The sequence below is a fragment of the Canis lupus genome, chromosome 15, assembly GCF_011100685.1.
Source record: "Canis lupus familiaris isolate Mischka breed German Shepherd chromosome 15, alternate assembly UU_Cfam_GSD_1.0, whole genome shotgun sequence".
NCBI lineage: Eukaryota > Metazoa > Chordata > Mammalia > Carnivora > Canidae > Canis > Canis lupus.
The window spans coordinates 9,659,754-9,684,964 of record NC_049236.1 but is presented as its reverse complement, the minus strand read 5'-3'; the positions used below and the strand labels follow the sequence as shown (position 1 = coordinate 9,684,964).

The window sequence follows — 25,211 nt, the reverse complement described above, 5'->3', positions numbered from 1 at the left end:
CACAGTTTAGCTATTGTGGACATGCAAATATTTTCTTATTTCCCTTTTAAATTTTTTCTTTGATCTATTGGTTATTTAAGAGTATGTCATTTAATTTCCACGTATTTATGAATTTCCCAAATTAACTTTTGTTGTTGAGCTCTGCTTTTAACACATGATCAAAGAACATACTTTATATTGTTTCCATCCTTTCAAATTTATTCAGGCTCGTGTAATGGTCTAACATGTGGTCTATCCTGGAGAATGTTCCATGTGCACTTGAGAAGAATGTGTTTTCAAGGAGTTTTCTTTCTTTCTTTTTTTTTTTTTTAATTTAATTTTTTTAAGTAATCTCTACACCCAGCATGAGGCTTGAACTCATGACCCAGAGATCAGGAGTCACCTGCTCTTTTGACTGAGCCAGCCAAACACCCTGCAGGCAGTTTCCTTGTTAAAGTACAATGTGTTGCATACATTGCTTCCATTCATAGCCCACTGGCCAGTGTATAGATAAATAGCTTATACCTACCTACCTGAAAGGGACACTTGGTATGTAATATCCAACAGGAAACCCATGTGTTCAATTAAATCTTGGGGTGGAGGATTTTATTACTGAAAAGAAGAGGAAAATGAATATTGGGGGATGTGTAGTCTATTACAGGCAGCATTAGATTGTATTTGTGGTAATTTACTTTGAAACTTTAATATGAATTGTAATCTAAATCAGTACCTTGGGGTTAGGTGATTAGCATAGGATTATTAAAATAATTTAAAAATATTTATTTATTTTGAGAGAGAGCGCACAAGCAGGAGGGGCAGAAGGAGAAGGTGAGAGAATCTCAAATAGACACTGCTGAACAAGGAGTCGGATTGGCTTCTGTCGTGACCTTGAGATCACAATCTGAACCCAGATCAAGAGTTGGACACTTAACTGACCACACCACACAGGTGCCCCTTAAAATAATTTTTTAAAAAGATTTTACTTATGAGGGACACAGAGAGAGGCAGAGACATAGGCAGAGGGAGAAGCAGGCTCCCGGTGGGGAGCCTGTTGTGGGACTGGAACCTAGGACCCCAGGATCATGACCTGAGCCAAAGGCAGGTTTGATTGATTGAGCATCAATCACTGAGCTACCCAAGTGCCCCTAAAAATAATTTTTGATTGCATGGTTTGTCGTAACAGGACCCACTGCCCTTGTGTTAATAAATATGAGAAAGCAGCAAATTCAACTGCAAAACCCCCAAATCTTTGCTGGTTCTGGAGCCCCTTGGGGAATAGAATGTATCAACTGTGTATCTCCTCACTTCATGGGGGATCCTCATCCAGCCTAAAAGACTGTAGCATCCATTTCAGAGTGATCTTTCTTGAGGTGCTTGACCTTGTACTGGAGGCAGAGTGAGGGATCTCGTCTAAGTTACAGGTTGTGTGACTGTTCCAACCTGCTAAAAATCTGTTGACAGGTCTCGGAACATTGGTAAGATAATATTTGGAAGGAAGATTACTGGAGTAGGAGTTGCTCACCCTACCTTTTTTTTTTTTTTTTTTTTCTCTCGTTAGCAAAGCTATTTGTATCAATTTAATAAGACCCTGATGTTCAGTAAGTGGCATTTGCTTAGGCAAGTTTGCCTCAGGGCAAGGTGTAGCTGGATCCTGGCAGCTAGGACTTTCCACCTCTCATCTCTCACCTCATTGTGTAGGCTTTATTTACTACTTTCTTCGTGTGGAAGATACATGTTTCATGGCAACTATATACTTCACAGCTTTAGGAACAGATAGGAAGAGCTAGCTCTTCCTTCACCAGTAGAAAACCTTCCTGGGAAAGGACTCTATTTTGCCCTGTGGGGTAGTGCCATGGATCCAGGATAGTCCAAGGCAATGATATGAAGAAGGACTCGGAGTCTCAGTGAATTTTAATCTGTAGGGCAGAGGGACCAAGACTCAGACTCAAAATGGACTTGGACTCGAACCCTGAGCCTGTGTCTCCTCCAGTTTTTATTAAGAGAGCTAGTGGATGAGCTATAGGAATGATTAACTTTGGGAAGCAGAGAAAAACATGTTTACTTCAAAAGGTAAAAGAATAGGCTATTGACTCAAGGAGGAGGGAGCTGTATCTGGAGAACCACGCAGTCAAGAGTCAGTGTGCCGGTCAAGAGTCAGTGTGCCCTCTCAGGACCTCCCAAATTCCCAGAGTGTGGAGGACTCAGCCTCTGTAGCTGGTTCCCCGCAGGGTAGTGGATCCTGTGATACCATTCCTTCAGCGCTCACTGTGCCTGGGGTGGCTTCATCACACCAACTTCCCTTTAGCTGCATATTAGAGCTGAGTGGAGAGAGAATGAGGAAGAGGACCGTATGCCATTGTGGAAAAAGATTCCAGGTTAATAGCAGATTATGGTCTGGGGGAATGATTTGCAGGGCAGCCATTCCAAATCATGCCTGCTGTGTCAAACTCTGCTACATTTTACATATGTAATGTTGAATGCTTATTTGATCTCCTTGGTGTCACTTCCATTCGTAATACGTGAATGATTCTTACCATACAAGTTTACTATGTATAAAGTGCTTGTCATACAGAGGGCATCAGTAAGTGAGAATCTACTGCTTTGCTGCTGCTATTGCTATTATTAATGCCACCATCATTCTTTTTGTCCAAGTTCTCATATTTAAGTGTTACTTTTCTAAAACACACCTTTGAGACAAATGTTACTACCCTCCTAAAAATCCTCAATAGCTCTCCATTAACTATTGAATAGTTTGATTTCCTTAACCGCTCAATTATTTTTTCAGATTCTTCAGGATCTGGTTCCCATATCTCCTTTTTAGTCTCATCTTTCTCCACATTCTTCTTTGCACTATGTGCCTGGGTCTATAAGTTTACTCTCCTTTTATGAATAGTTTGTGTGTTGAGTTTTCTGTACCCATGCTTTGGCTGGTGGTGTTCCCTTGGATTGGAATGCCCTCTTTTTCCTACCTTCCCTCTCTTATTAGAACCTTTTTTTTTTTTTTTTTTAACGTCCCACATTGAAACTTGAAACCAAGTTGCTTCCCTGTTGTCTTCCCTGATCTTTTCCCATAGCAGGGAGCCCTCTATAGCTCAGGGTACTTTGTACTTATATTTATGTAATTTATTTTTCATTGTATCAATTATTTACATGCTGGTCTTTTTTCTTTTTTGGACCTTTTTAAAGAATCTAGGCCAAATATTTTATAGGATGCTCACAATCTGGATTTGTCTGATTGTTTTCTAGTTATATTTGTTTTAATTATTTTTACTTTATTTCTTTCAGTGTTTTCTAATTCATAGCCTTAATAGTAGTACCATCATTGGGGCCTGTCTTATTCTTTTCCTGTTTATTATAATCATGTTTTTTAAAGTGGAAGAGGAATTAAGGTTGAATATGTTGGTTCTTACCTTTATTTGTATTCTAACTCTCATTGGGTATTTTCAAACCTAATTATTATTTTTATGTATGCCTTGACACTTTTGAAGAAAAGTCTGAGGTATAATAAAGGGCTATTAAATTCTTAGGGAAAATAATAGTGAAAGGGAATATAAGGGAAGGGAGAAGAAATGTGTGGGAAATATCAGAAAGGGAGACAGCACATAAGGACTCCTAACTCTGGGAAACGAACTAGGGGTGATGGAAGGGGAGGAGGGCGGGGGGTGGGGGTGAATGGGTGACGGGCACTGAGGAGGGCACTTGACGGGATGAGCACTGGGTGTTATTCTGTATGTTGGTAAATTGAACACCAATAAAAAATAAATTTATTATTAAAAAATTCTTAGGGAATGTTTTTGTTAACTGTATTTTTGCTAACTGTATTGTTAGTAAAGAACTCTAACGACTGTGCTTGGTATTGAGAATTTTAAAATAAAATGTATGAATTCTTGTTGGATTTTAAATGGAATAAAGAAGACTGTCTTTAGTTTTTTAATCATTTAAAAAATAGTCATTTTGAACATGATGAATCCCTATGGCTTGGTACTCTTTAAGAATTAACTTTGATTTATCATTACAATACTGTTACATTCATAAGTTTAGAATCAATGAAAACATGACAGGCTATATTCATAGAAACTACTACAGACAAGGGGATAAGGTAGATCTTTATGTACAGACATACACATATCCCCAATAATTTTTTCTTGTTTTATTGAGATATAATTGATTATAGCATTGTATAAATTTAAGGTATACAATGTGATGATTTGATATATGTATATGTTGCAAAATGATAACCATAATAAGATTAGTTAACATAATCTATTACCTCTCATAGTTAACCTTTTGTGTATGTGTGGTGAGGACTTTTAAGATCTTCTATTAGCAACTTTTAAGTATACAGTATAGTATTGTTAACTATAGAAAATGCTGTGTATTTAAATCCTGTACAGTTATCTTGTAACTGGAAGTTTGCCTGTGGCTCAGTACATTGGAAGGAGGGCATCCATGGTTTAAAGTGAGACAGGGGGATCCCTGGGTGGCGCAGCGGTTTAGCGCCTGCCTTTGGCCCAGGGCGCGATCCTGGAGACCCGGGCTCAAATCCCACATTGGGCTCCCGGTGCATGGAGCCTGCTTCTCTCTCTGCCTGTGTCTCTGCCTCTCTCTCTTTCTCTCTCTCTCTCTCTGACTATCATAAATAAGTAAATAAAAAAATTAAAAAAAAAATAAAGTGAGACAGTTTTTTTAAAGCATAATTTCATGATGTTGACTTATTTTATGTCTTTCTTACATAGGAGAGTACAGAAAAATATCAGTTGTTGAGGTATTAAATATTTTAAAAACAGATTATTTGAGGATTCACTTTATTACACATGACTAAATTTAATTTTGGGAATATTTATTGAATATCAGCATAAGGCTTATTATGCAGAACATAGCCTTTACTCGGCCTAGTCAAGTAAGGGAGACTTAAAGAGTAAGCAGCACTTCCTTAGTAAATATTTTTTTGAGCATCTAATGGTGCCAGACACTGTTCTGAAGCATAAGTCAGATACAATTCCTACTCACTAAGGAATATGCAGTCTTGTGGGTGAGTTAGATAAGTAAATGACCCCTTTATAGCACAGGGTGGTGTATGCCATGACAGGAACATACAGGAGATTCTGGGAAAAGGATGGGAATGTAAATCAGAGGTAAGGTAAGGTGTTGATGAGTGACATCAAGGCAGAAAATCAGGGTCAAGGATCTCAAAAAAATTTGGGGAATTGAAAAGAGATAAAAGCAATATTTATCAAAATGTGGTCCTCCATCTGCTGAGTCATTATCACATTATCATTATCAGTCAATCTTAAACTTCTGGGTGATTCTTAGCCTTCTAGATAATTCTCAAACTCTCTAAAATCTGAGAAATACTGAGCTAGAGTTAAGGGGCATGAGGTGGAATTAAAATTGGTGTAATATGTACTACATTAAAGACACACATAAAAAAAATAAAGACATAAAATTCTAGGGCTAGGTTTATTTGTTAGACTATAAAAGATTTTCTAGTTTTTTTTTTTTTTTTTAAAGATTTTATTTATTTATGAAGGACACACACAGAGAGAGAGAGAGAGGCTGAGACATAGGCAGAGAGAGAAGCAGGATCCATGTAGAGAGCCTAATGCAGGACCTGATCCCGGGACTCCAGGGTCATACCCTGAGCTGAAGGCAGATGCTCAACCGCTGAGCCACCCAGGCATCCCAGACTATAAAAGATTTTCATTTCATTTTATTTTTTTTATAGTTGACATTCGATATTATGTTAGTTTCAGGTATGACATGGTGATTCAATACTTATACATGTTATTCAGTGTTCATCACAATAAATATACCTGCCATCTGTTACCATACAAAGTTATTACAGTAGTATTGAATATGTCCTCTCTACTGTACTTTTCATCCCCAAGACTTATTTATTTTATAACTAGAAATTTATACCTCTTAATCCCCTTCACCTATTTTTCCCATCTGCCAACCTTCTTCCCTCTGGCAACCACCAGTTCTCTATTTATAAGTCTGTTTGTTTGTTTTGTTTTTTAGATTCCACATATAAATGAAATCATAGGGTATTTGTCTTTCTCTGTCTACTTATTTCACTTAGTATACTACCTCCAGGTCCATCCATGTTGTCATGAATGGCAAGATTTCATTCTTTGTTATGGCTGAGTAATATTCCATTGCATGTATATTTGTGTGTGTATACCCACACTCTCTCTTTTTTACCTGCTCATCTGTTGATGTATAGTTAGGCTGGTTCTATTTCCTGGCTATTGTACATAATGCAAAAAACATAGGGTGCTTTTATCTTTTCTAATTAGTGTTTTTATTTTCTTTGGATAAATACCCAGAAGTAGAATTACGGAGTTGTATGGTATTTGTATTTTTAATTTTTTGAGGAACCCCCTTACTGTTTTCCATAGTGGCTTCACCAGTTTACATTTCTACCAACAGTGCACCAACATCTCTACCACCACTTTAGTAAAACTCAGTCATTTGAAACTAATTTCTATCTTAAAGTGACTTGGAGGGTTGGAGAGGGATGGGTGAATGGAGGGATATTACTACTGTAAATTTTTTCTCTTTATCCCCAGGAGATTCTAAAAATAGTCTATTTTTTATTCATGGAATGTTTTTGTTTTTCTTTTAGTCCAAGGACAAAATGATGAGAGGCTCTCGCAGAGGATGTGTTAGACTCAGAGTGAGTATTTATTCATTTTTATGAAAACCCAATTTTTACAGGAAAAAATATTTTGATGGAATCATGGAGGTCTGTTTTCTCACTTAATTGTTGGCACAGGCAGCCAAGGCTCAGAAAGAAAAAAATTATTTCTCCAGCTTAACTACTAGCCAGTGCCAGAACCAGGACTAGAACTATATTCTTTTTGTTAATGTTTTAATGTTGTATCCATGACTTAATGCAGCTACTGATTTTTTTTCTTTCACCTCTATTTTATAGTCAGGGACCAGGACTAGAAATTAAATAAGTTATAGTGTTGGTAATAGAACACATAGTAGAAATAGCTTTGAAAAATCCCTGCTTATAGTTGCTTTATTTTTCCTATTCAACACTATTTAATAAGGGTTTTTGCAGCAGAGATGTCCAATAGAAGTATAATGTGAGCCACATGTTAATTTAAAATTTTGTTGTAGCCACATTTAAAAAGAAAAAGAAACAGGTGAAGTTAATTTTAATATATTTTGTTTAGGCCAGTATATCCATAATACTATTATTTCAACATGTAAACATTAAAACAATAATTAATGAGGTTTACATTTTTTTTTATATTAAGTCTTCAAAATCCAGTGTGTCTTTTATGCTATAGCATATTTCAGTTCAGACTAGCTGCATATCTGGTGCCCAGTAACCACGTAAGGCTAATAGTGGCTACCTTACTGGACAGTGCGGCTTATAGTTTCACACTGCTTTTTTTTTTAAAGATTTATTTATTTATTCATGATAGACACATAGAGAGAGGCAGAAACACAGGCAGAGGGAGAAGCAGGCTCCATGCAGGGAGCCCGACGTGGGACTCAATCCCGGGACTCCAGGATCACGCCCTGGGCCAAAGGCAGGCACTAAACCGCTGAGCCACCCAGGGATCCCTCACACTGCTTTTAATTGCTTGTTCAGTTTCCGTCATTGTCCAAATTGCTAAAGGCAAGAAAGAGTACATGGTTGGGGATACAATTTCTAGTACTCCATTATATCTGAAGGTGAGCCTACCTTTATCATAACTAGGTAAATCAGCTTCTAGTAGTCTTGTCTTCTGGCTCCTGTTTCTACCATTTTTTTCCTGCACGTTTGCTTTTGAAGATGTGAATATATTTGGTCATATTTGATTTGCATTTTTCTTTCTGCCATTTTTTTCCTGTATGTTTGCTTTTGAAGATGTGAATATATTTGGTAAACATTATTGCCTTTATTAACAGTAGCTAATTGGCAGAATTGGGAAATAACTGAGAAAGAAACCAAATTCTTCCCCTCCTCCAGTTTATTGAAACTAAAAAGCCCCCTCCCCCCACAGTGGATATTTCTCCTTCACCACCTCCAGCTTGTGGCAACTACCAATCTGTTCTCTGTATCTGTGATACAGAGTGGGTTTTTTTCTGTTGTCTTGTTTTGTTTTGTTTTTTAAGATTCCACATATAAGAGAGATTAGACAGTATTTGTCTTTCTCTGACTTATTTCTCTGGTCTCCTGGTCTATTCTTGTTATCACAAATGACCCAATTTAATTTATTTATATGGCTGAATAATAGTACAGTGTATGTGTGTATACATATTTAGATATATAAAGATATTTATAGATAGATATATAAAGAAATACATAACACAGTTTCATTATCCATTCATCCATTACTGGACACTTAAGTAGTTTCCATATCTTTGCTGTTACAAATAATGCTGCAGTGAATACAGGGGTGCTGGGTCATATAGTAGTTTTTTTTAAATTTGGAGGGACCTCCACACAATTTTTCTGTAGCAGCCACAGACATTTACATTTCTCTCCATACTGCATGACAGTTCCCTTTTCACCACATCCTTACCAACACTTGTTATTTCTTGGCTTTCTTTTTTTTTTAGTTGCTTCATAAAAACGTTTATGAATTCTACCTTAATTTTCTTTCTTTTTGTTATTGAGGTAAAATTGGTATAGAACATTATATTAGTTTCAGGTGTATGTTATAATAATTTGATATTTTATATGATACAAATTGATCACAATAATTCTAGTTACCATTCATCACCATACAGTTGACTTCCTTCACCATTTTGTATTTTTCAACCCTCTTCCACTCTGATGTCCAATCTGTTCTCTGTATCCATGAATTTTGTTTGTTCATTTGTTTTCTTTGAACAAATAACCTAGAAGTGGAATAGCTTCATCATATATATGGTCGTTCTGTTTAATTTTTTGAGGAACTTCCATACTGTTTTCCATAGTGGCTGCACTAGTTTACTTTCCCACCAACAGTATACAAGATTTCCTTTTCTCCATGTTTTCTCTGCTTGTTATTTCTTGTCTTTTTGAGGTGTGAGGTGCTGTCTCATGGTTTTGATTTTCATTTCCCTGGTAATTAATGATTTTTTTTTTTTTACGATTTAAGAGAGAGAGAGAGAGAGACAGAGAGAGAAGCAGGCTCCATGCAGGGAGCCCACCGTGGGTCTCTATCCCAGGTCTCCAGGACCCCACCCTGGGCTGAAGGTGGCGTCAAACCGCTGCGCCACCAGGGCTGCCCTGATTAGTGATGTTAAACATCTTCTCATGTGCCTGTTGGCCATCTCTATGCCTTTTTTGGAAAAATGTCTGTTTAATCCTCTGCCCATTTTTTTTTTTCTCTTTCCATTTTTAAATTGGGTTGTTTGGGGATTTTTTTGCTGTTGAGTATGCGGGTTCTTTATATATTTTGGATATTAACCTCTTATTGGATATATGATTTCCAAGTATTTTCTTCTGTTCAGTAATTTGCCTTCTCATTTTTTCTTTAAAGATTTTATTTATTTATTCATGAGAGACAGAGAGAAAGAGACAGAGACAAAGGCAGAGGGAGAAGCAGGCTCCATGCAGGGGGAACTCGATCCCAGGACTCTGGGATCATGCCCTGATCTGAAGACGCTCAACCACTGAGCCACCCAGGCATCCCCGCCTTCTCATTTTGTTGATGATTTCCTTTGCTATGAAGACTTTAGTTTGATGTTATCCCACTTGTTTATTTTTGCTTTTGTTGCCTTTGGTTTTGGAGTCAGAACAATGCTAAGGATTAGCTTACCACTTAAGTTTTTTCTGAGTTTCATGTTTTCAGATCTTGTGTTCAAGTCTTTAATTATTTTGAGTTAATTTTTGTGTATGCTGTAAGATAATGGCCTACTTTGATTCTTTTGCATTTGGTTGTCCAGTTTTCCCAGGACCGTTTATTGACAAGATTGTTCTTTTCTCATTTATGTTCTTGACTCCTTTGTTGTAAATTAAATGACGATATGTGTGTTTTTCTGGGTTCTCTATTCCATTCCATTCCATTCCAGTGGTCATTGTGTTTGAAAAATCCCCACCCGTTAAAAGCTCAGTTCTATAAGCCTGCCCTCTCCCCACTACTTCAGAGGCTAGTTGTAAGCCCCAGGCTATTACCTCTATCTGACTGACCAACTACAAATTGGAGATTCCAACAACCTCTTCCTTAAGTTCAGTTAGTTTGCTCAAGCAACTCACAGAACTCAGGAAAACATGTTTACCAGTTTACTAAAGGATGTGAATCAATAGCCAGATGGAGAGATATAAAACAATATTCGGGGAAAGAGTGTGGAGCTTCCATGCCCTCTCTAAACATACCACTCTCCCCCCATCTCCATATACTCACTAACCTGGACCCTCTCTGAACCCAGTCCTTTTGGGTTTTTATGGAAGCTTCCATGCATAGTCATAATTGACTAAGTCTTTGGCCATTGACTGATTCAGCCTCCAACCATTTCTCCTCACCCATGGTTGGAGGTGGGGAGGACTGAAAGTTCTTTTTTTTTTTTTTAATATTTTATTTATTTATTCATGAGAGATAGAGAGAGAGAGAGAGACAGAGGCAGAGACGCAGGCAGAGGGAGAAGCAGGCTCCATGCAGGGAGCCCGATGCGGGATTCGATCCCCGGTCTCCAGGATCACGCCCTGGGCTGAAGGTGGTGCTAAACTGCTGAGCCACTGGGGCTGCCCCAGGACTGAAAGTTCTAACTTTCTTTTTTTTTTTTTTTTTTTTTTAAGTTCTAACTTTCTAATCACATAATCTGTTCTCCGTGTAATCAGCCCTCATCCCCTCCCCCACTTTTAAAAGATTTTTATTTATTTAAGAGAGTATGCTTGTGAACACACAATCCAGGGTGGAGGGAGGGGAGAGTGTGGGGGAGGGGGAGGGAGAGGGAGAAGTGGTCTCTCTACTGAGCTGGAAGCCCGACTTGGGGCTTGATCCCAGGACTCTGAGATCATGACCTGAGTTGAAGGCTGACACTTAACTGTCTGAGTCACCCAGGTGCCCCAACCTGCCCTCATCCATAGGTGGGTTCCCAAAGTTGATCCATTAACATAAGAAAAGACACTTTAATCACTCTTAGTACCTAGGAAATTCCAAAGGTTTTGGGAGCTTTGAGCCAGAAACTGTAGATGAAGATCAAACACATATGAGAAATATATTTTGGTCTTCTGAATAACCAAATGTATATTTCTTATAAATCACAATGTTACATATTGATTTCTAGTTTTCATACTATCATGGTCAGAGAAGATGCTTCATGTGATTTTAGTCTTCTTAAATGTAAAGAGACTTGTTTTATGATCTAACACTAGCTATCCTGGAGAATGTTGTATGTGCACTTGAGCAGAATTTATATTCTGTTGGTTTTGGATGAAATTTACTGTATTTATCTATTAAGAAGTCCATTTGGTCTAATGTGCCTTTTAAGGCCAAAGTTTTATTTGATTTTCCATCGATTATCTATCCATTTGTGAAAGTGGGGTATTGAAGTCTCTTACTATTGTATTGCTATCAATGTCTCCCTTTAGGTCTGTTAATATTTGCTTCATATATTTTGGTTCTCCTATGTTGGGTGCATAAATGTTTACAAATATTATGTCCTATTGTTGGATTGACATCTTCATCATTATATAATATCTTTCCTTGACTTTTATTACAGTTTTTGTTTTAAAGTCTATTTTGTGTGATACAAGGATAGCTATACCAGTTTTCTTTTGGTTTCCACTTGTACACTTGTATCTTTTCTGCCTCACCACTTTCAGTCTGTGTGTCCTTCAATCTGAAGTGAGTCTCTTTCAGGTGACATATAAAGGAGTCTAGTTTGTTTATGCATTCAGCCACTCTGATTTTTGATTGGAGAATTTAGTTCATTTACATTTGAAGTAATGTATTTATTACTGTTTTGTTAATTGTTTTCTGGTGGTTTTTGTAGTTCCTCTTTGTTCTTTGTTCTTTTCTTGCTCTCTGTCTTTGTGGTTTCATGTCCTTCTTTACTATTATGTTTAGATTCCTTTCATTATAGGTTTTGCTTTGAGGTTCACATATTACAGCCTATATATGTGTGTGTATGTGTGTGTGTATCTATGTATATCTGTATTTTAACTTGATAGCAACTTAAATTTGAGTGCATTGTAAAAGCTATAAAGCTATATTTTTGTTACCCTCCCACTGTGTTTTATATTTTTGATGTCATATTTTACATCTTTTTATTTTGCGTATCCCTTAACTAGTTATTGTAGTTATAGTTAGTTTTACTACTTTTGTCTTTCAACCTTTATACTAGCTTTAAAGGTGGTTAATCCATCACCTTTGCTATATATTTGCCTTATGCATAAGATTTTTACTTCCACGTGTTTTCCTGTTAGTGCCTTTTCTTTTCACCCTAACAATGTCACTTTAACAATTCTTAAATGGCTGGTTTTGTGATAAGCTCCTTTATCTTGTCTGGAAAACTCTCTCCTTCACTTTTGAATGATAACTTTGCTGGGTACAGTATTCTTAGAAGCTTTTTCTTTTGGCACTTTGAATATAACATTCCACTCTCTTCTGACATGTGAAGTTTCTGCTGAAAAATCAGCTAGTGGTATTTTGTGGGTTCTCTTGTATATCACAAGGTTTTTTTTAGAGTCTCTTTAACTTCTGACATTTTATTTTTTAAAAAAGATCTTATTTATTTATTTGAGAGGGAGAACATGAGGGGAGGAAGAGGCAGAGGTAGAGGAAGAAGCAGACTCCCTGCTGAGCATGGAGCTGGATGTAGGGCTCGATTTTAGGACCATGAGATCATGACCTGAGCCAAAGCCAGATGCTTAACTGACCTCAGTCAGGCTCCCCCTAACTTCTGACATTTTAATTATATACTGTGTTTTGGTATAGATATCTTTGGGTTCCTTTTACTTGGGGATTCTCTGTACTTCCTGGACCTGAATGTGTGTTTCCTTCCCCAGGTTTAGGAAATTTTCACTCATTATTTCTTCAAATAAGATTCCTGCCCCTTTCTCTCTCTTGTTCTGGGAGCCCCATGATGTGAATGTTACTTTATTTGATGTTGTCTCATAAGTCCCCTAAGCTATATTTACTTTTTTCATTTTTTTTTTTTCCTTTTGCTGTTCTGATTGGATGAGTTCCATTGCCTTGTCATCAAGTTGACTGATCTTTTCTTCATCTAGGCTACTCTTGAACCCCTTTAGTATTTTTTAAGTTCAGTTATTGTAGTCTTCAGTTCTGTGACCTCTATTTGGTACTTTTTAATATTTTCTATTTAAGTTCTCATTTTTTTAACCCATCCTTCTCCCCAGTTTGGTTAGCATCTTTATGACCATTGACTTGAACTCTTAATCAGGTAAATTATTTTTGTTTCAAGGGTTTTTTTGTAGGATCCCTGGGTGGCGCAGCGGTTTGGCGCCTGCCTTTGGCCCAGGGCATGATCCTGGAGACCTGGGATCGAGTCCCGCATCGGGCTCCCCGTGCATGGAACCTGCTTCTCCCTCTGCCTGTGTCTCTGCCTCTCTGTGTGTGTGTGTGACTATCATAAATAAACAAAAATTAAAAAAAAAAAAGGTTTTTTTTATGAGGTTTTACCATGGTCTTTCATTTGGAACATATGCCTGTTTCTCACTTTGTTTGACTCTCTTTGTTGGTTTCTATACAGTAGATGAAACAACCACCTTTCCCAGTCTTGAAGGAGTGATCACTGGCAGGAGATGAACCTTGTCATTCAACCCTACCTCAGCTCTTGGTTGTCTCAAACTTTTGTGCTTGTCTAAGCAGTGTGTCATATTTGTAAAAGCTCCCAGTAGTTGAGGATGTCCAAGACCTGTCAGAGTGCCAGAGGAGAGGATCTCAGTACCTAAATTCAAACTGACTGGGAAGCCAGACCCCGGGGCATCAGCTTTTACATGCATGCAATTATATATAGTATTGTGGGACTGCAAATGTAGGCCCCACTGGCCATCAGAGTCAGGCCATTTGGAGGTATCCCCTGGATGGCAGTCACACAGAAATATTGGGGCTGCAGATGTGTGTAAGAGCTCTTTTTTAGGTGATATCAGAAGTTGGAGCAAGATGGTGTCCACAGCCTGTGTTCCCTGAGAGCGGCTCCATAGGTCACTTAAATATATGCCAAATGTGAAGCCTACCCCTCAAGCCAAAACTATGGGACAAGCCAAGGGGCCCTCTTCACAGAAAGACTGGGGAGTCTGCCTTGATCTACTGTTTGTATAGTTGTAATCTTCCAAGAACCATCTCTTTTCTTACCACAGTCTCGTGGAACCCAGCAATGCAACCTACCCTGGTCACCAGAGCCAGGTGATTAAGGGCATCCTCTGGGCAGTAGCCAGGAAATTTGGGGCTCTAGGGCACCAGACATGTGTAAAACTTCCCTCCAGGAGACACTAGTACTCTGGGGTGTGGCAGAGGGTGAATGTGAAGGTAGTACCCACCCTCCAAGTCCTCTGGAAAGGAGTATAGTTGGCCCCAATTTGCATGTTTAATTAGAAGCTTGTCCCTCAGGCTGCAGTCATGATGCTTAGCTAGTAGGGGTTTCCTTCACAGAAAGACTGGGCTCCTGGGTCTGTTGCCTCTTGTGCCCTGGGGTGGTAGCTGTGTAAGATTTTTTTCTCTGTTGTTGGCACTGGGTGGCTCAGTTAGTTAAGCCACTGACTCTTGATTTTTGGCTCAGGTCATGATCTCAGGTTTGTGAGATCAAGCCCCATATCAGGCTCCACCCCCAGTGTTGAGTCTGCTTAAGATTCTCCCCTGCCCTCTGCCCTTCCTCCCATTTGTGCCCACTCACACACACTTTCTAAAATAAATAAATAAAAATCTATAATATAAAAATAATTTTCTCTGTCGGTTATAGACTGTGGGGCCCACAAGTGTAAGTAAGCCCCCCTGGTCACTATAGCAAGGTGACATAGAGTTGTCCCCTGGTAGCAATTGCAAAAATCAGAGCACTAGACAAGTATAATTTCCTTTCTGGGTAACACTGATTATTACCCCATGGGACAGGAATGCAAGCTCCTCTGGCCTCCAGATCAAGGGGCATCCCCTAGGTAGTAGCCCCCAAAATTGGGGCAGCAGACAAATGTAAAAGCTCCCTTCCAAGAGAATGGTGGTCTGGAGCATAGCAAAGGAGGAATGTGAAAATGGCATCCATCAGTTTCTATCCTGGTGAGTGTTTCAGGAGGCTCCTAGATGCCTGCATGTTTGGCTGATGCTTTCATGTCAATAGGTGAGCCTCCTTAACTTTTTTTTTTAAGATTTTATTTTATTTTTTAAATTTATTCATGAGAGACAGAGAGAGAGAGAGAGAGAGAGAGAGGCAGAGACACAGGCATAGGGAGAAGCAGGCTCCATGCAGGGAGCCTGATGTGGGACTTGATCCTGGGTCTCTAGGATCAGGCCCTGTGGTGAAGGCAGCACTAAACCGCTGAGCCACCCAGGCTGTCCCTTAACTTTTACACTTGATCTTAGCCAAAAGGCCGAGAAGCGATTGCCCCTTAACTTTTAATTCAGTGTGATCAGCTGCCCGTGAGCTGGGCCTTGGGGTGGGTGAGTCAGAGCATCTGAGCCCTTTAAGAGCAGTTTCCTAGCTCACTGGAGTCTTGTGGGTTTCCAGATGCAAGCCTAGTTGATTTTCAAAATTGTTTTGTCTCCAGTGTATGTCTTAAAAGTTGGGATGCCCAATGTGAGGTTTGAACCCCTTGCTCCCCAAGGAAAAGCTCTGGATTTTGAGTTCTCTCTAGGTTGTAGGATGCAGTACCTGGAGTATAGTTTATGGTAAAATCGTATTCCAGCCTCTCCTACCCACATTGATGTGGTTTTCTTTTTGTTTACTAGATGTGTAGTTGTCACTCAACCAGCCTTTAAGTTTTTTTTTAAGATTTTATTTATTTATTTATGAGAGACACAGAGAGAGAGGCAGAGACACAGGCAGAGGGAGAAGCAGGCTCCATGCAGGGAGCCGGACGTGGGACTCGATTCCAGGTCTCCAGGATCAGGCCCTGGGCTGAAGGTGGCACTAAACTGCTGAGCCACCCGGGCTGCCCAGGGTTCTTTTTTTTTTTTTTAAAAGGAAATTATTCCATGTGTAACTGTAGATTTAGTATGTTTATGGGAGGAGATGAGTTCAGGATCTTCCTATGTTGGGCAACCCCGGTGGCGCAGCGGTTTAGCGCCACCTACAGCCCAGGGCGCGATCCTGGAGACCTTGGATCGAGTCCCGTGTCAGGCTCTCTGCATGGAGCCTGCTTCTCCCTCTGCCTGTGTCTCTGCCTCTCTCTCTCTCTCTCTCTGTGTCTCTATGAATAAATAAATAAAATATTAAAAAAAATAAAATCTTTAAAAAAAATTAAAATCTTTAAAAAAAAAAAAGGATCTTCCTATGTTGACATCTTGAATTGGAACCCAGGAAGAAAATCTAATGGAAAAATTCTCATGCTGAGATAGAAAAATAAGTATGGTAAATTTGCAGGTTGGAAATGAGACAAGCTTGTTTTGAGCAGATGATGTATATGTGATAGCATAAAGATTTTTAAAAATTCAACTAATACTATTTACTGTTTTTTTTTTTCTTTCCATTGGTTTCTCTTTTGTCATCTTGGTTTTACTGCTTTTCGAAGCATTTGTTATTGACCTTAGTCTCCACTCTGTCTAGTATTAACTGCTTTCTTGGCTTGAGATAGCTAAGTAGTGAAACTTTGGCAGAGCTGTGCTGTGAGACAGCTCTTTAGTTGGCTTCAGTCTGGGTTTGGGCCACTGTCTCATTGTTACACTTAATGTACTATTTTTTTTCTTTTAAATATAACTTAATTATTAACCCTTCTGACTACCACCCAGGTTAGGAAAGAATTTTGGCAACTACTCTGGAAGCCTCTTTATATGCATCATTTAATTACAGGCCTCTTCCTGTTTCTTATATAAAACAGGCCCCTATTTTTTTTTTTTAAGATTTTATTTATTTATTCATGATAGTCACACCGAGAGAGACACAGAGGCAGAGACACAGGCAGAGGGAGAAGCAGGCCCCATGCAGGGAGCCTGACGTGGGATTCGATCCCTGGTCTCCAGGATCACGCCCGGGCCAAAGGCAGGTGCCAAACCGCTGCGCCACCCAGGGATCCCCCCCTCCCTATTTCTATTATAGTAATCACTTCTTGGATTTACATTCCTAAATTCTATACTTTTGTCTTGCTCTTCTTTTCAACTTTTACCTCTTATTTGCAATTTATCTATTGAAGAATCTAGACGCTTTGACCTATAGTTTTCCATAGTGTAGAACTCACTGACTGCACACAGCTATAATCCTGCATACTCCTTTCTCTTCTGCTTTTCCTGCAAATTAGGAACTGGATGGAGAGACTAGATCAGACTCAAGTTCGATCCCTTTGGTAAGGCTATAGGTGGTGGTGTGTTGTTTTATCAAAAAGTATATAATGTTTGGCTTTTGCTCCTTACTGATACTAGCAGCTACTGATGCTCAGTTCCTAGATTGAACAACTTATTTGGAAGTTGCAAAATTATGATATTTCATCATTTTGTTCTAATTTTTATCAGAAATAATTATAAGGAATTAGTTTTCTTCATGAATTTGGTTATCTAGTGCTGTAGATCAAATAAACAGGATAAGTGCTTAATTATTTCCTTTTACTTACCCAGTTTTCAAGATAAGGAACTGACTTAATGGCATCCTGGATGGCTCAGCGGTTTAGCGCCGCCTTCAGCCCAGGGCCTGATCCTGGAGACCCGGGATAGAGTCCCACGTCAGGCTCCCTTCATTGAGCTTGCTTCTCCCTCTGCCTATGTCTCTGCCTCTCTCTCTCTCTCTGTGTCTCTCAGGAATAAATTAAAAAAATCTTAAAAAAAAAAAAAAAGGAACTGACTTAAAACAACACTGGTTTATATATATCCAAAAAAAATTGAAAGCAGACTCAAATGGTATTTGTACAACTGATGTTCATAGCAGAATTACTCACAATAGCCTGGAAATAGAAGCAACTCAGTATTCATTCAGTGGATGAATGGATAAGCAAAAGTGAGCTATATACACACAATGGAATATTACTTAGTCTTAAAAAGGAAGTAAATTCTGATGCATGCTACAACATAGATGAACCTTGAGGACATTATGCTTAATGAAATAAGACAACCAAAAAAAGATAAATACTATATGATTCTACTTATATGAGGTACCTAGAGTACCAGGAGTTGGAAGGGAGATTGGGGAATTAGTGTTTAGTGAATATATAGTTTTAGTTTGGGAAGATTAAAAAGTTCTGGAGATGGAGATTTGTGATGGTTGCACAACAGCATGAATGTACTTAATGCCACTAAATTGAACACTTAAAAAATGTTTAAATGGTAAATTTTGTATTTTACCATAATTAAAAAGCCTCTACCTAAACAAAACAAAACAAAACAAAACAAAAAAAAACCCAAAACAGAAAACCACCTTTACCTATTTACTAACTCATAGTTCTGTAGACCAGACATTTCAAAAGCATTCTCTGCCTCAGGTCTCAGAAAGCTGAAATCAAGGTATTGAGGAGGCCTGGGCACTTATCTGGAGGCTCTGAGGAAGAATCTAAGGGAGAATCTGTTTCAAGGTCATTGGCAGAATTCAGTCCTGTGATTGTAGGACTGAGGTTGCTGTTTTCTTGGTAGCTCTCAGTTGGTTCTCTCAACTTCTAAAAGCTGCACATATTCTTTCTCATGTGACCCCTTCCATCTTCAAGGCAGCAGAGCAGGAGCATTGAATCCTTCTGGTGCTTTGACTCTAACTCCCATTTTGCTACCAGCTGCAGAAAACTCTGCTTTTATAAAGCCTCAGGTGATTAGGTCACACCCACCAGATAATCTCCCTTTAGCTGGAATCATTCCAATGATAACTTATTCTGTAATAAATCACTTCAGAGATGGCTCATCATACTCATTAGGTTTCCACCCACATGGAAATAGGAGGAGATTATATAGGGGCAGGGGTTATTTAGGGGCCTTTTGTTTTGTTTTGTTTTTGTTTTTGTTTTGCTTACCATGCAGCATGACAGAGAAGAACCAGACATACTGGTGTTTGAATATTATTTTTGCCCTTGTTGACTGGAAGAGGGAAGTTATCTGTAAGCTTCTTGAGTTTGAGTTTTCTCTTTAAAGTGGGGATTATAATATCCTTGCAGAATTTTGTGAGGATTGGGCATCTGGCACTTAGATGGAAGCTATTAATTAATTTTGTGTGTGTGTGTTTTAAGAGTTTTTTGGTATTTTCAAAAAGCTGGACTTGCCATTTGGCTTCCTATTTATGAATCATTTGGAGAGTTTGTTTACAATTAGGTTCCCAGGTCCTATTCTCTAGATAACACTGTTTCAGAATAGGGTCTAGAACCTGTTTTTTTTTTTTTTTTTAAGATTTTATTTGTTCATGTGAGACACACACACACACACACACACACACACACACACAGAGACAGACAGACAGACAAAGAGAGAGACAAAGAGGCAGACACAGGCAGAGGGAGAAGCAGGCTCCATGCAGGGAACCCGATGTGGGACTCGATCCTGGGGCTCCAAGATCATGCTCTGGGCTGAAAGCAGTGCTAAACCACTGAGCCACCCAGGCTGCCCTAGAACCTGTTTTTTTTAAAGTAGATTTTGTTTTGGGGTTTTATGCAGCCAAGTTTGGGAACACTGGTGTAGTAGAAGGAATCAGAGACCTGGGGTTAAATCTCAGTCAGCTTTACCTCTATGACTCTGTGCCGTTGGGCAGTTTTTTTTTTTTTTGTTTTTTTTTTTAATTTTTTTTTAAGGGCAACAAACGTTTATTGGCTCGTCTAAAAGCCCGACCGGAGAGGGGTCTTCTGTCGCCATCACCCCCGCCAGCCTGAGGTGGTCCCACTCAGAGGTCCCCGGGGGCCACCCCCACTGCGCAGACGCTGGAGATGGGGGGTGCGGTAACAATTTCAGGAGAAGCAATCCTTGGCGAGGTTTTGTTTGACAGCAGGTGTGGGTAAGGGGGCTCCGCGTCCGAGACCCGCGGTGCCGGGGGCGGGGCAACCAGCCGGGTGACGTCAGGCGGAGCGCGCTGCTCCCCGGGCTTGGTGTGCGGTTCGCCCCTTGGCTCCTTCCCCGCCGGCTTCCCGAACCTTCCCCGCAGCCTGAGGCCGCCGGCCCAGGTTCTTAGGCATGGCCCGTCCGCCCTCGGTCCGCGATGAGCCGCGGCTTCTCGTTGCCTTGGTCGCCAGGTCCTTCTGGGTCAGCGCTCGCCCTGCGGGCCCCGCGGCCGCCTTGTCTGCCTTGCCCGCCGCCAGGCCCAGGCCCAGGCCCGCGCGCCCCTCCGCCCCTCCGCCCCGCGCGCCCCTCCGCCCCGCCTCCCCTCCGACGCCCCGCACGGCCGCCGCGTTCTTGCTCATTGATCGCTGCCTGTTCCGGCCCGCGGCCCATTTCTTGGAATCCTCCACATCTGCTCCTGTCTCTGAGCTGCCAGGACGCCTGCCCGGGCTTGGCCTGGCGTCCGCGGGGCCCTACTCACACCTGCTCGCACCTGCTCGCACAGCGCCGTCACCGGGTCCCCGTCCCCGTCCCTCGGCCTCGGCCGGCGCTCAGGCCCGGCGGTCCGTCCGGCGGTTCCGCGGCCCCACTGGGCAATTTTCTTGACCTCTGTGAAGATAACCTGTAACTTGTAGGGTTGTTGTGAGGCTTAGCAATTATATACACGGTTTGGCACATAATACGTATCTAATTGAGAACTGCTGTGGTTGATAATGGTGATGATAGATAATGCATTTATCACCTAGATTCTGAGTGAGCTTAATGAACTACCATGGACTTGGGCCACAGAAGTCTCCCCACTTCTTCATCCACCCCAGACTGTGTTCCAGCTGCACTATACTTTGTGTTCCCTCACTGTGTTTCTTCAGTCCTCAGTGCTTCTGATATCCTGGTATGTTTCTTTTCTTACGTCAGAAATTCTGTGCCCTTATCTGGTGAGCCCATCTTTTAGAGACTTTTCAAATGTTCCTCCTTCTGTGTAGCATTCCTGATCCACATCCTTCTAATAGACCTGATCCTCCTCTATGTTTTCATAACACTTGCCACTTATATCCATGAAAGTATTTATTGCATGGTATTCCATGTTATTTTTTCTGTTTCCTCTACTCGATAGTAAGTTCACACCCTCTGTCACAAACAACAAAAACAAAGCAGAGACACGTATGGTTTTAGGCTACATAAAAAGGAGAATAGGGAAAGGAACCAGTAGTTACTGAGTTATTAAGCTCTTTGGATCAAGCACTGTGCTGGATGATTTTCATATGTATTTCCATGATAACCCTGTCAGGTAAATGGTATTACGAGGAGACAGATTCAAGCTACTTTCAGTAACTTAACAAGGTCAAAAAATATTGAATCTGGTATTAAATTTGTGTCTGTCTCATTCCAAAACTCTTGTTTAATCCTTAGCGTTACCAGGCTTCTATTATTTTTGATTTATAAGAGTTAAATCAGTACCTTGTACCTTGCTACAAGGTAGTGTCAAACCAGCGGAGGAAAGCAGAACAAAAACCATTTCCTTCTCATCTTTTATGGTCTTTGACTATATTGGTGGCAAACTGTATGCCACTAGGTGGTGCCCTCGCCTAGTAAAAGATGTAAAATGTTGATTGAGACCTGGGGGTCTGATTCCAGCCCCCTGAACCCCCTCCTACACACACATGCTAGCCAAAAGCAAAATATTGCCATTTATAGGGAAAATCTGCAAAAGGGAGAAATAGCAATATAAAAAAGGTAGTATGTGATACAAAGAACAAGCCATATACAAAATGGAATTCAAGTCTAGATTCTGCTATTTACTAGCTTTGTGTGTTCAGACAACTCCTGTATTCAGCTCTGAGTCCTATTTTCTGGAACAGGCATCATATAATTTACTCATAGAATTATGGATATCAAGTTAATTGACATATTAAAAAGTACTCCAACACCATGTTTGGGAACTTAGGTTCTTAATGAATGGTAGTTGCTGTTGTAATTAATAAAATGAATCTCAGATGCAGAAGAATTCTGCAGGGCCTTCAGAATCACCAAAGTAAGGTAAATTATACTGAAGATTCTTATGTTAAATGTATTGTGAGTTTTTGAAAACTGTTAATCCATATATGACTTCAAGTAACAATTTTTACCCAGTCTAATGAAACTGAATACTCCATTTACCAGTTGTGCTGGTCATCAGAATTGACTGATTGCCTGACTGATAACGTCATCTGTTCCCTTTTCTTTTAGTCCATCACAAGAGAGGTCAGCAGCATATCATGATGGATTATTAATAGTTTTAGCACTGACTTTTTCTGCTAGTGCCTTATTTCATTGACTGTACGTTATTTTTTCAAATGTTAACATCTCAGACTTTAGGATTCATCTTACAATCATTGCCATCTTAGAATGAATGCAAAAAAGTATTTTTAGGTGAATGTATAAGTGAATGTCTTCACTTTCAGAGGTGCCTGGCTGGCTCAGTTGGTAGAGAGTGTAACTTTTGATTTTGAGGTTGTGAGTTCAAACCCCATGCTGGGTGTAGAGATTACATGAAAATAAAGACTTAAAAAAAAAAAAAAGGAGGTCTTCACTTTTGTCCCCTTAGATCTGCATCCTATCAGAACTTCTACCTATTGTTTTGTCATTTCACTATGAAAAATCACTCTATTGATTTCTGCCTTTTTTGTGAAATCAGTAGCTTTTTTGGTAAGCATCATCTCTTCTTGTGAATTTGACAGTGAAAATGTCCTCTTTTAGGCAAGATATAAACTTATCTTACACTTGATCTTAGCCAAAAGGCCAAGAAGCGATATAAACTTTTCCTAAATCTCTGTGAGTGGTACATAGGTATCATTTTGTTGTATTTTTCTGAATGTGTGTAATATTTCATAATTATAAATTAAAAATAAGAAAGTGATGAAATGTTAGCCAAATGAAAGCTTGGAAATTGTATTAATACGAGACCTAATAGATTTTAAGAAAAAAAAATTTAAATTGTTACAGGAAAAGAGAATAACAAAAAAGCAGTATTACCTAGATAACATTCTTAGACAACAGCAGAATAAGTTAGAAATCTCTTAACAAAATAGCCATTCACTGCCTTACACACATACCTCTAAATAATTCATTGGTGAATGTAGAATTCATAGTTGAAATTATGAATTATTTAAACCTGAATAATAATGAAGGGGCCACATGTTAAAACTGCATCTAAGGCAGTCTTTCATTTATGATCTTATATTAATATAAAACAGATTGAAAATTAATGAGCTAAGCATTAAATTTAAAAAAATAGAAAAAGGTAGTAATAAAGTAACAAGAAAATGACAGGAAATTTTTAGAGCAGAGTCCTTTCTTTATTAATATAGATGTCAAGGAGTGCCTGGGTGGCTCAGTCGGTTGGGCGTCTGCCTTTGGCTCAGGTCATGATCCCAGGCTCCTGGGATTGAGCCCCACATCAGGCTCCTTGCTCAGCAGGGGAATCTACTCCACTTTCTCCCTCTCCTTCTGCCCTTCCCCACCATGCTTGTGCTCTTTTTCCTGCTTGCTCACTCTCTCAAATAAATAAAATCTTAAAAAAAAATATAGAGATGTCAAAATCCTAAATAAAATACAGCAGACCATACCCAGTAGTGTATAAACAAAAGGTATTAGGACCAAATGGAGTTTATTCTGGGAATGCTGGGATGCTAATTTTAAAATTAATAAAATAATTTTTAAAAAGATTTTTTATTTATTTATGAGAAACAGAGAGAGAGAGAGAGAGAGAGAGGCAGAGACACAGGCAGAGGGAGAAGCAGGCTCCATGCAGGGAGCCCGATGTGGATCTCGATCCTGGGTCTCTAGGATCACACACCAGGCCACAGGTGGCACTAAACCGCTGAGCCACTGGGGCTGCCCTAAATAAACAAAATCTTAAAAAGAAAAAAAAAAAAGACTAAAGGAAGATCTGAACATTGGAAAAGCTCTGTACTGTTCCTGCTTGTTAAACTCATTCATATATAGACTCTTCTCATATAAATTAATCTATAAACACGTGATTTAGTAAAAACCACAATTAGACTTATCAAAAAACTTGACAAGGTGTTTTTAAAAGTCACTTAAAATAGTAAAGAGCCAAGAAAAATTTGAAGAATAAGGAGTTGAGGGACTTGCCATTCCAGATGTTAAGACTTTTTTATGAAACTGTGGTAATTAAAATGATATGGTATTAGTATAAGGGGAAAGAAATTGATCAATGGCACAGAGGAGAATGGGAATTTAGAATATGACAGCATTACAAATCAGACATTGTCACTCACTAAATGAAGCTGGATCAACTTGCTGCTTATATGGAAAAAATAAAGTTTACTTCCTATCTCATACACAAAAGTAAATTCCAGAGGTATTAAAGATATAAAGTGAAAATTCATACTTGTAAGACAGTATAGAAGAATGCCTTTATGATACCAAAACAGCATAGGATGTTTTAAAGCACAAACCATGGTAGAAGATAACCTTGGTAGATTTTATAACATTCGCATTTGAAAACTCTTAAACACCACCAACAACCAAAAGACACCACAATCAAAGAGAAAGACAGCCCATGGACAGGAGAGAACATAAATACAATGCATAAACCTGACAAAGGATTAATATCCAGAATATATAAAGGAATCCTACAAATGAATAAAAAAGACAAAAAGAAAACCCAAATAACACATACAAATCAAAAGAAGAATGCCCCCAAAAGAAAATGTATGAAGGGTATGTACATTCAGTTCATGTAAGAGGAAGTAAGAATGGCAATAAATGTGAGTAGGTTCTTATTAATATTGGAAAATGCAAATTAAAACTCCAGCAAGATAGTATTTTTATCAGATTGCCAAGGATTTATAAAGTCTGATTATACCTAGTGTTGGCTAGTGATTAGGGGTATAGGAATTTTCTTTTCTTTTCTTTTTTTTTAATTTTCATACAGTGTCAGTTGGGATATAACAGTACAACCACCTAGGAGAGCCATTGTGCAGTATTTAGTAAAGTTGAAGATATGCCCAAATCCACACTAAAATAGAACTCTATTCCATTGCAGAGCATGTGCTTGATATTTTCTTACAGAAGTGTTACCAGGAGACGTGTAGTGATGGTTATTGCTAGATTACTGGAATAGGAAAAATTAAAAGTAACCTAAATGTTCTACATAGTAAAACTGATACATTGTGGTATACTTAGATTATG

General features: G+C 39.2%; 1 protein-coding gene across 6 annotated transcripts in view; it reads left to right on the top strand.

Moving 5' to 3' along the window:
- Positions 1 to 25,211, top strand: part of OSBPL9 (oxysterol binding protein like 9) — a 160,757-nt gene that overhangs the window by 23,837 nt on the left and 111,709 nt on the right. For 4 of the 6 annotated variants that reach the window (XM_038558042.1, XM_038558041.1, XM_038558039.1 and 1 more), the window contains exon 2: positions 6,608 to 6,658. The exons of the other annotated variants lie outside the window; for them this stretch is intronic. In XM_038558042.1, coding sequence (XP_038413970.1) covers positions 6,608 to 6,658 — 51 coding nt within the window. The remainder of the gene's footprint in view (positions 1 to 6,607; positions 6,659 to 25,211) is intronic. 6 annotated transcript variants of the gene reach the window in all.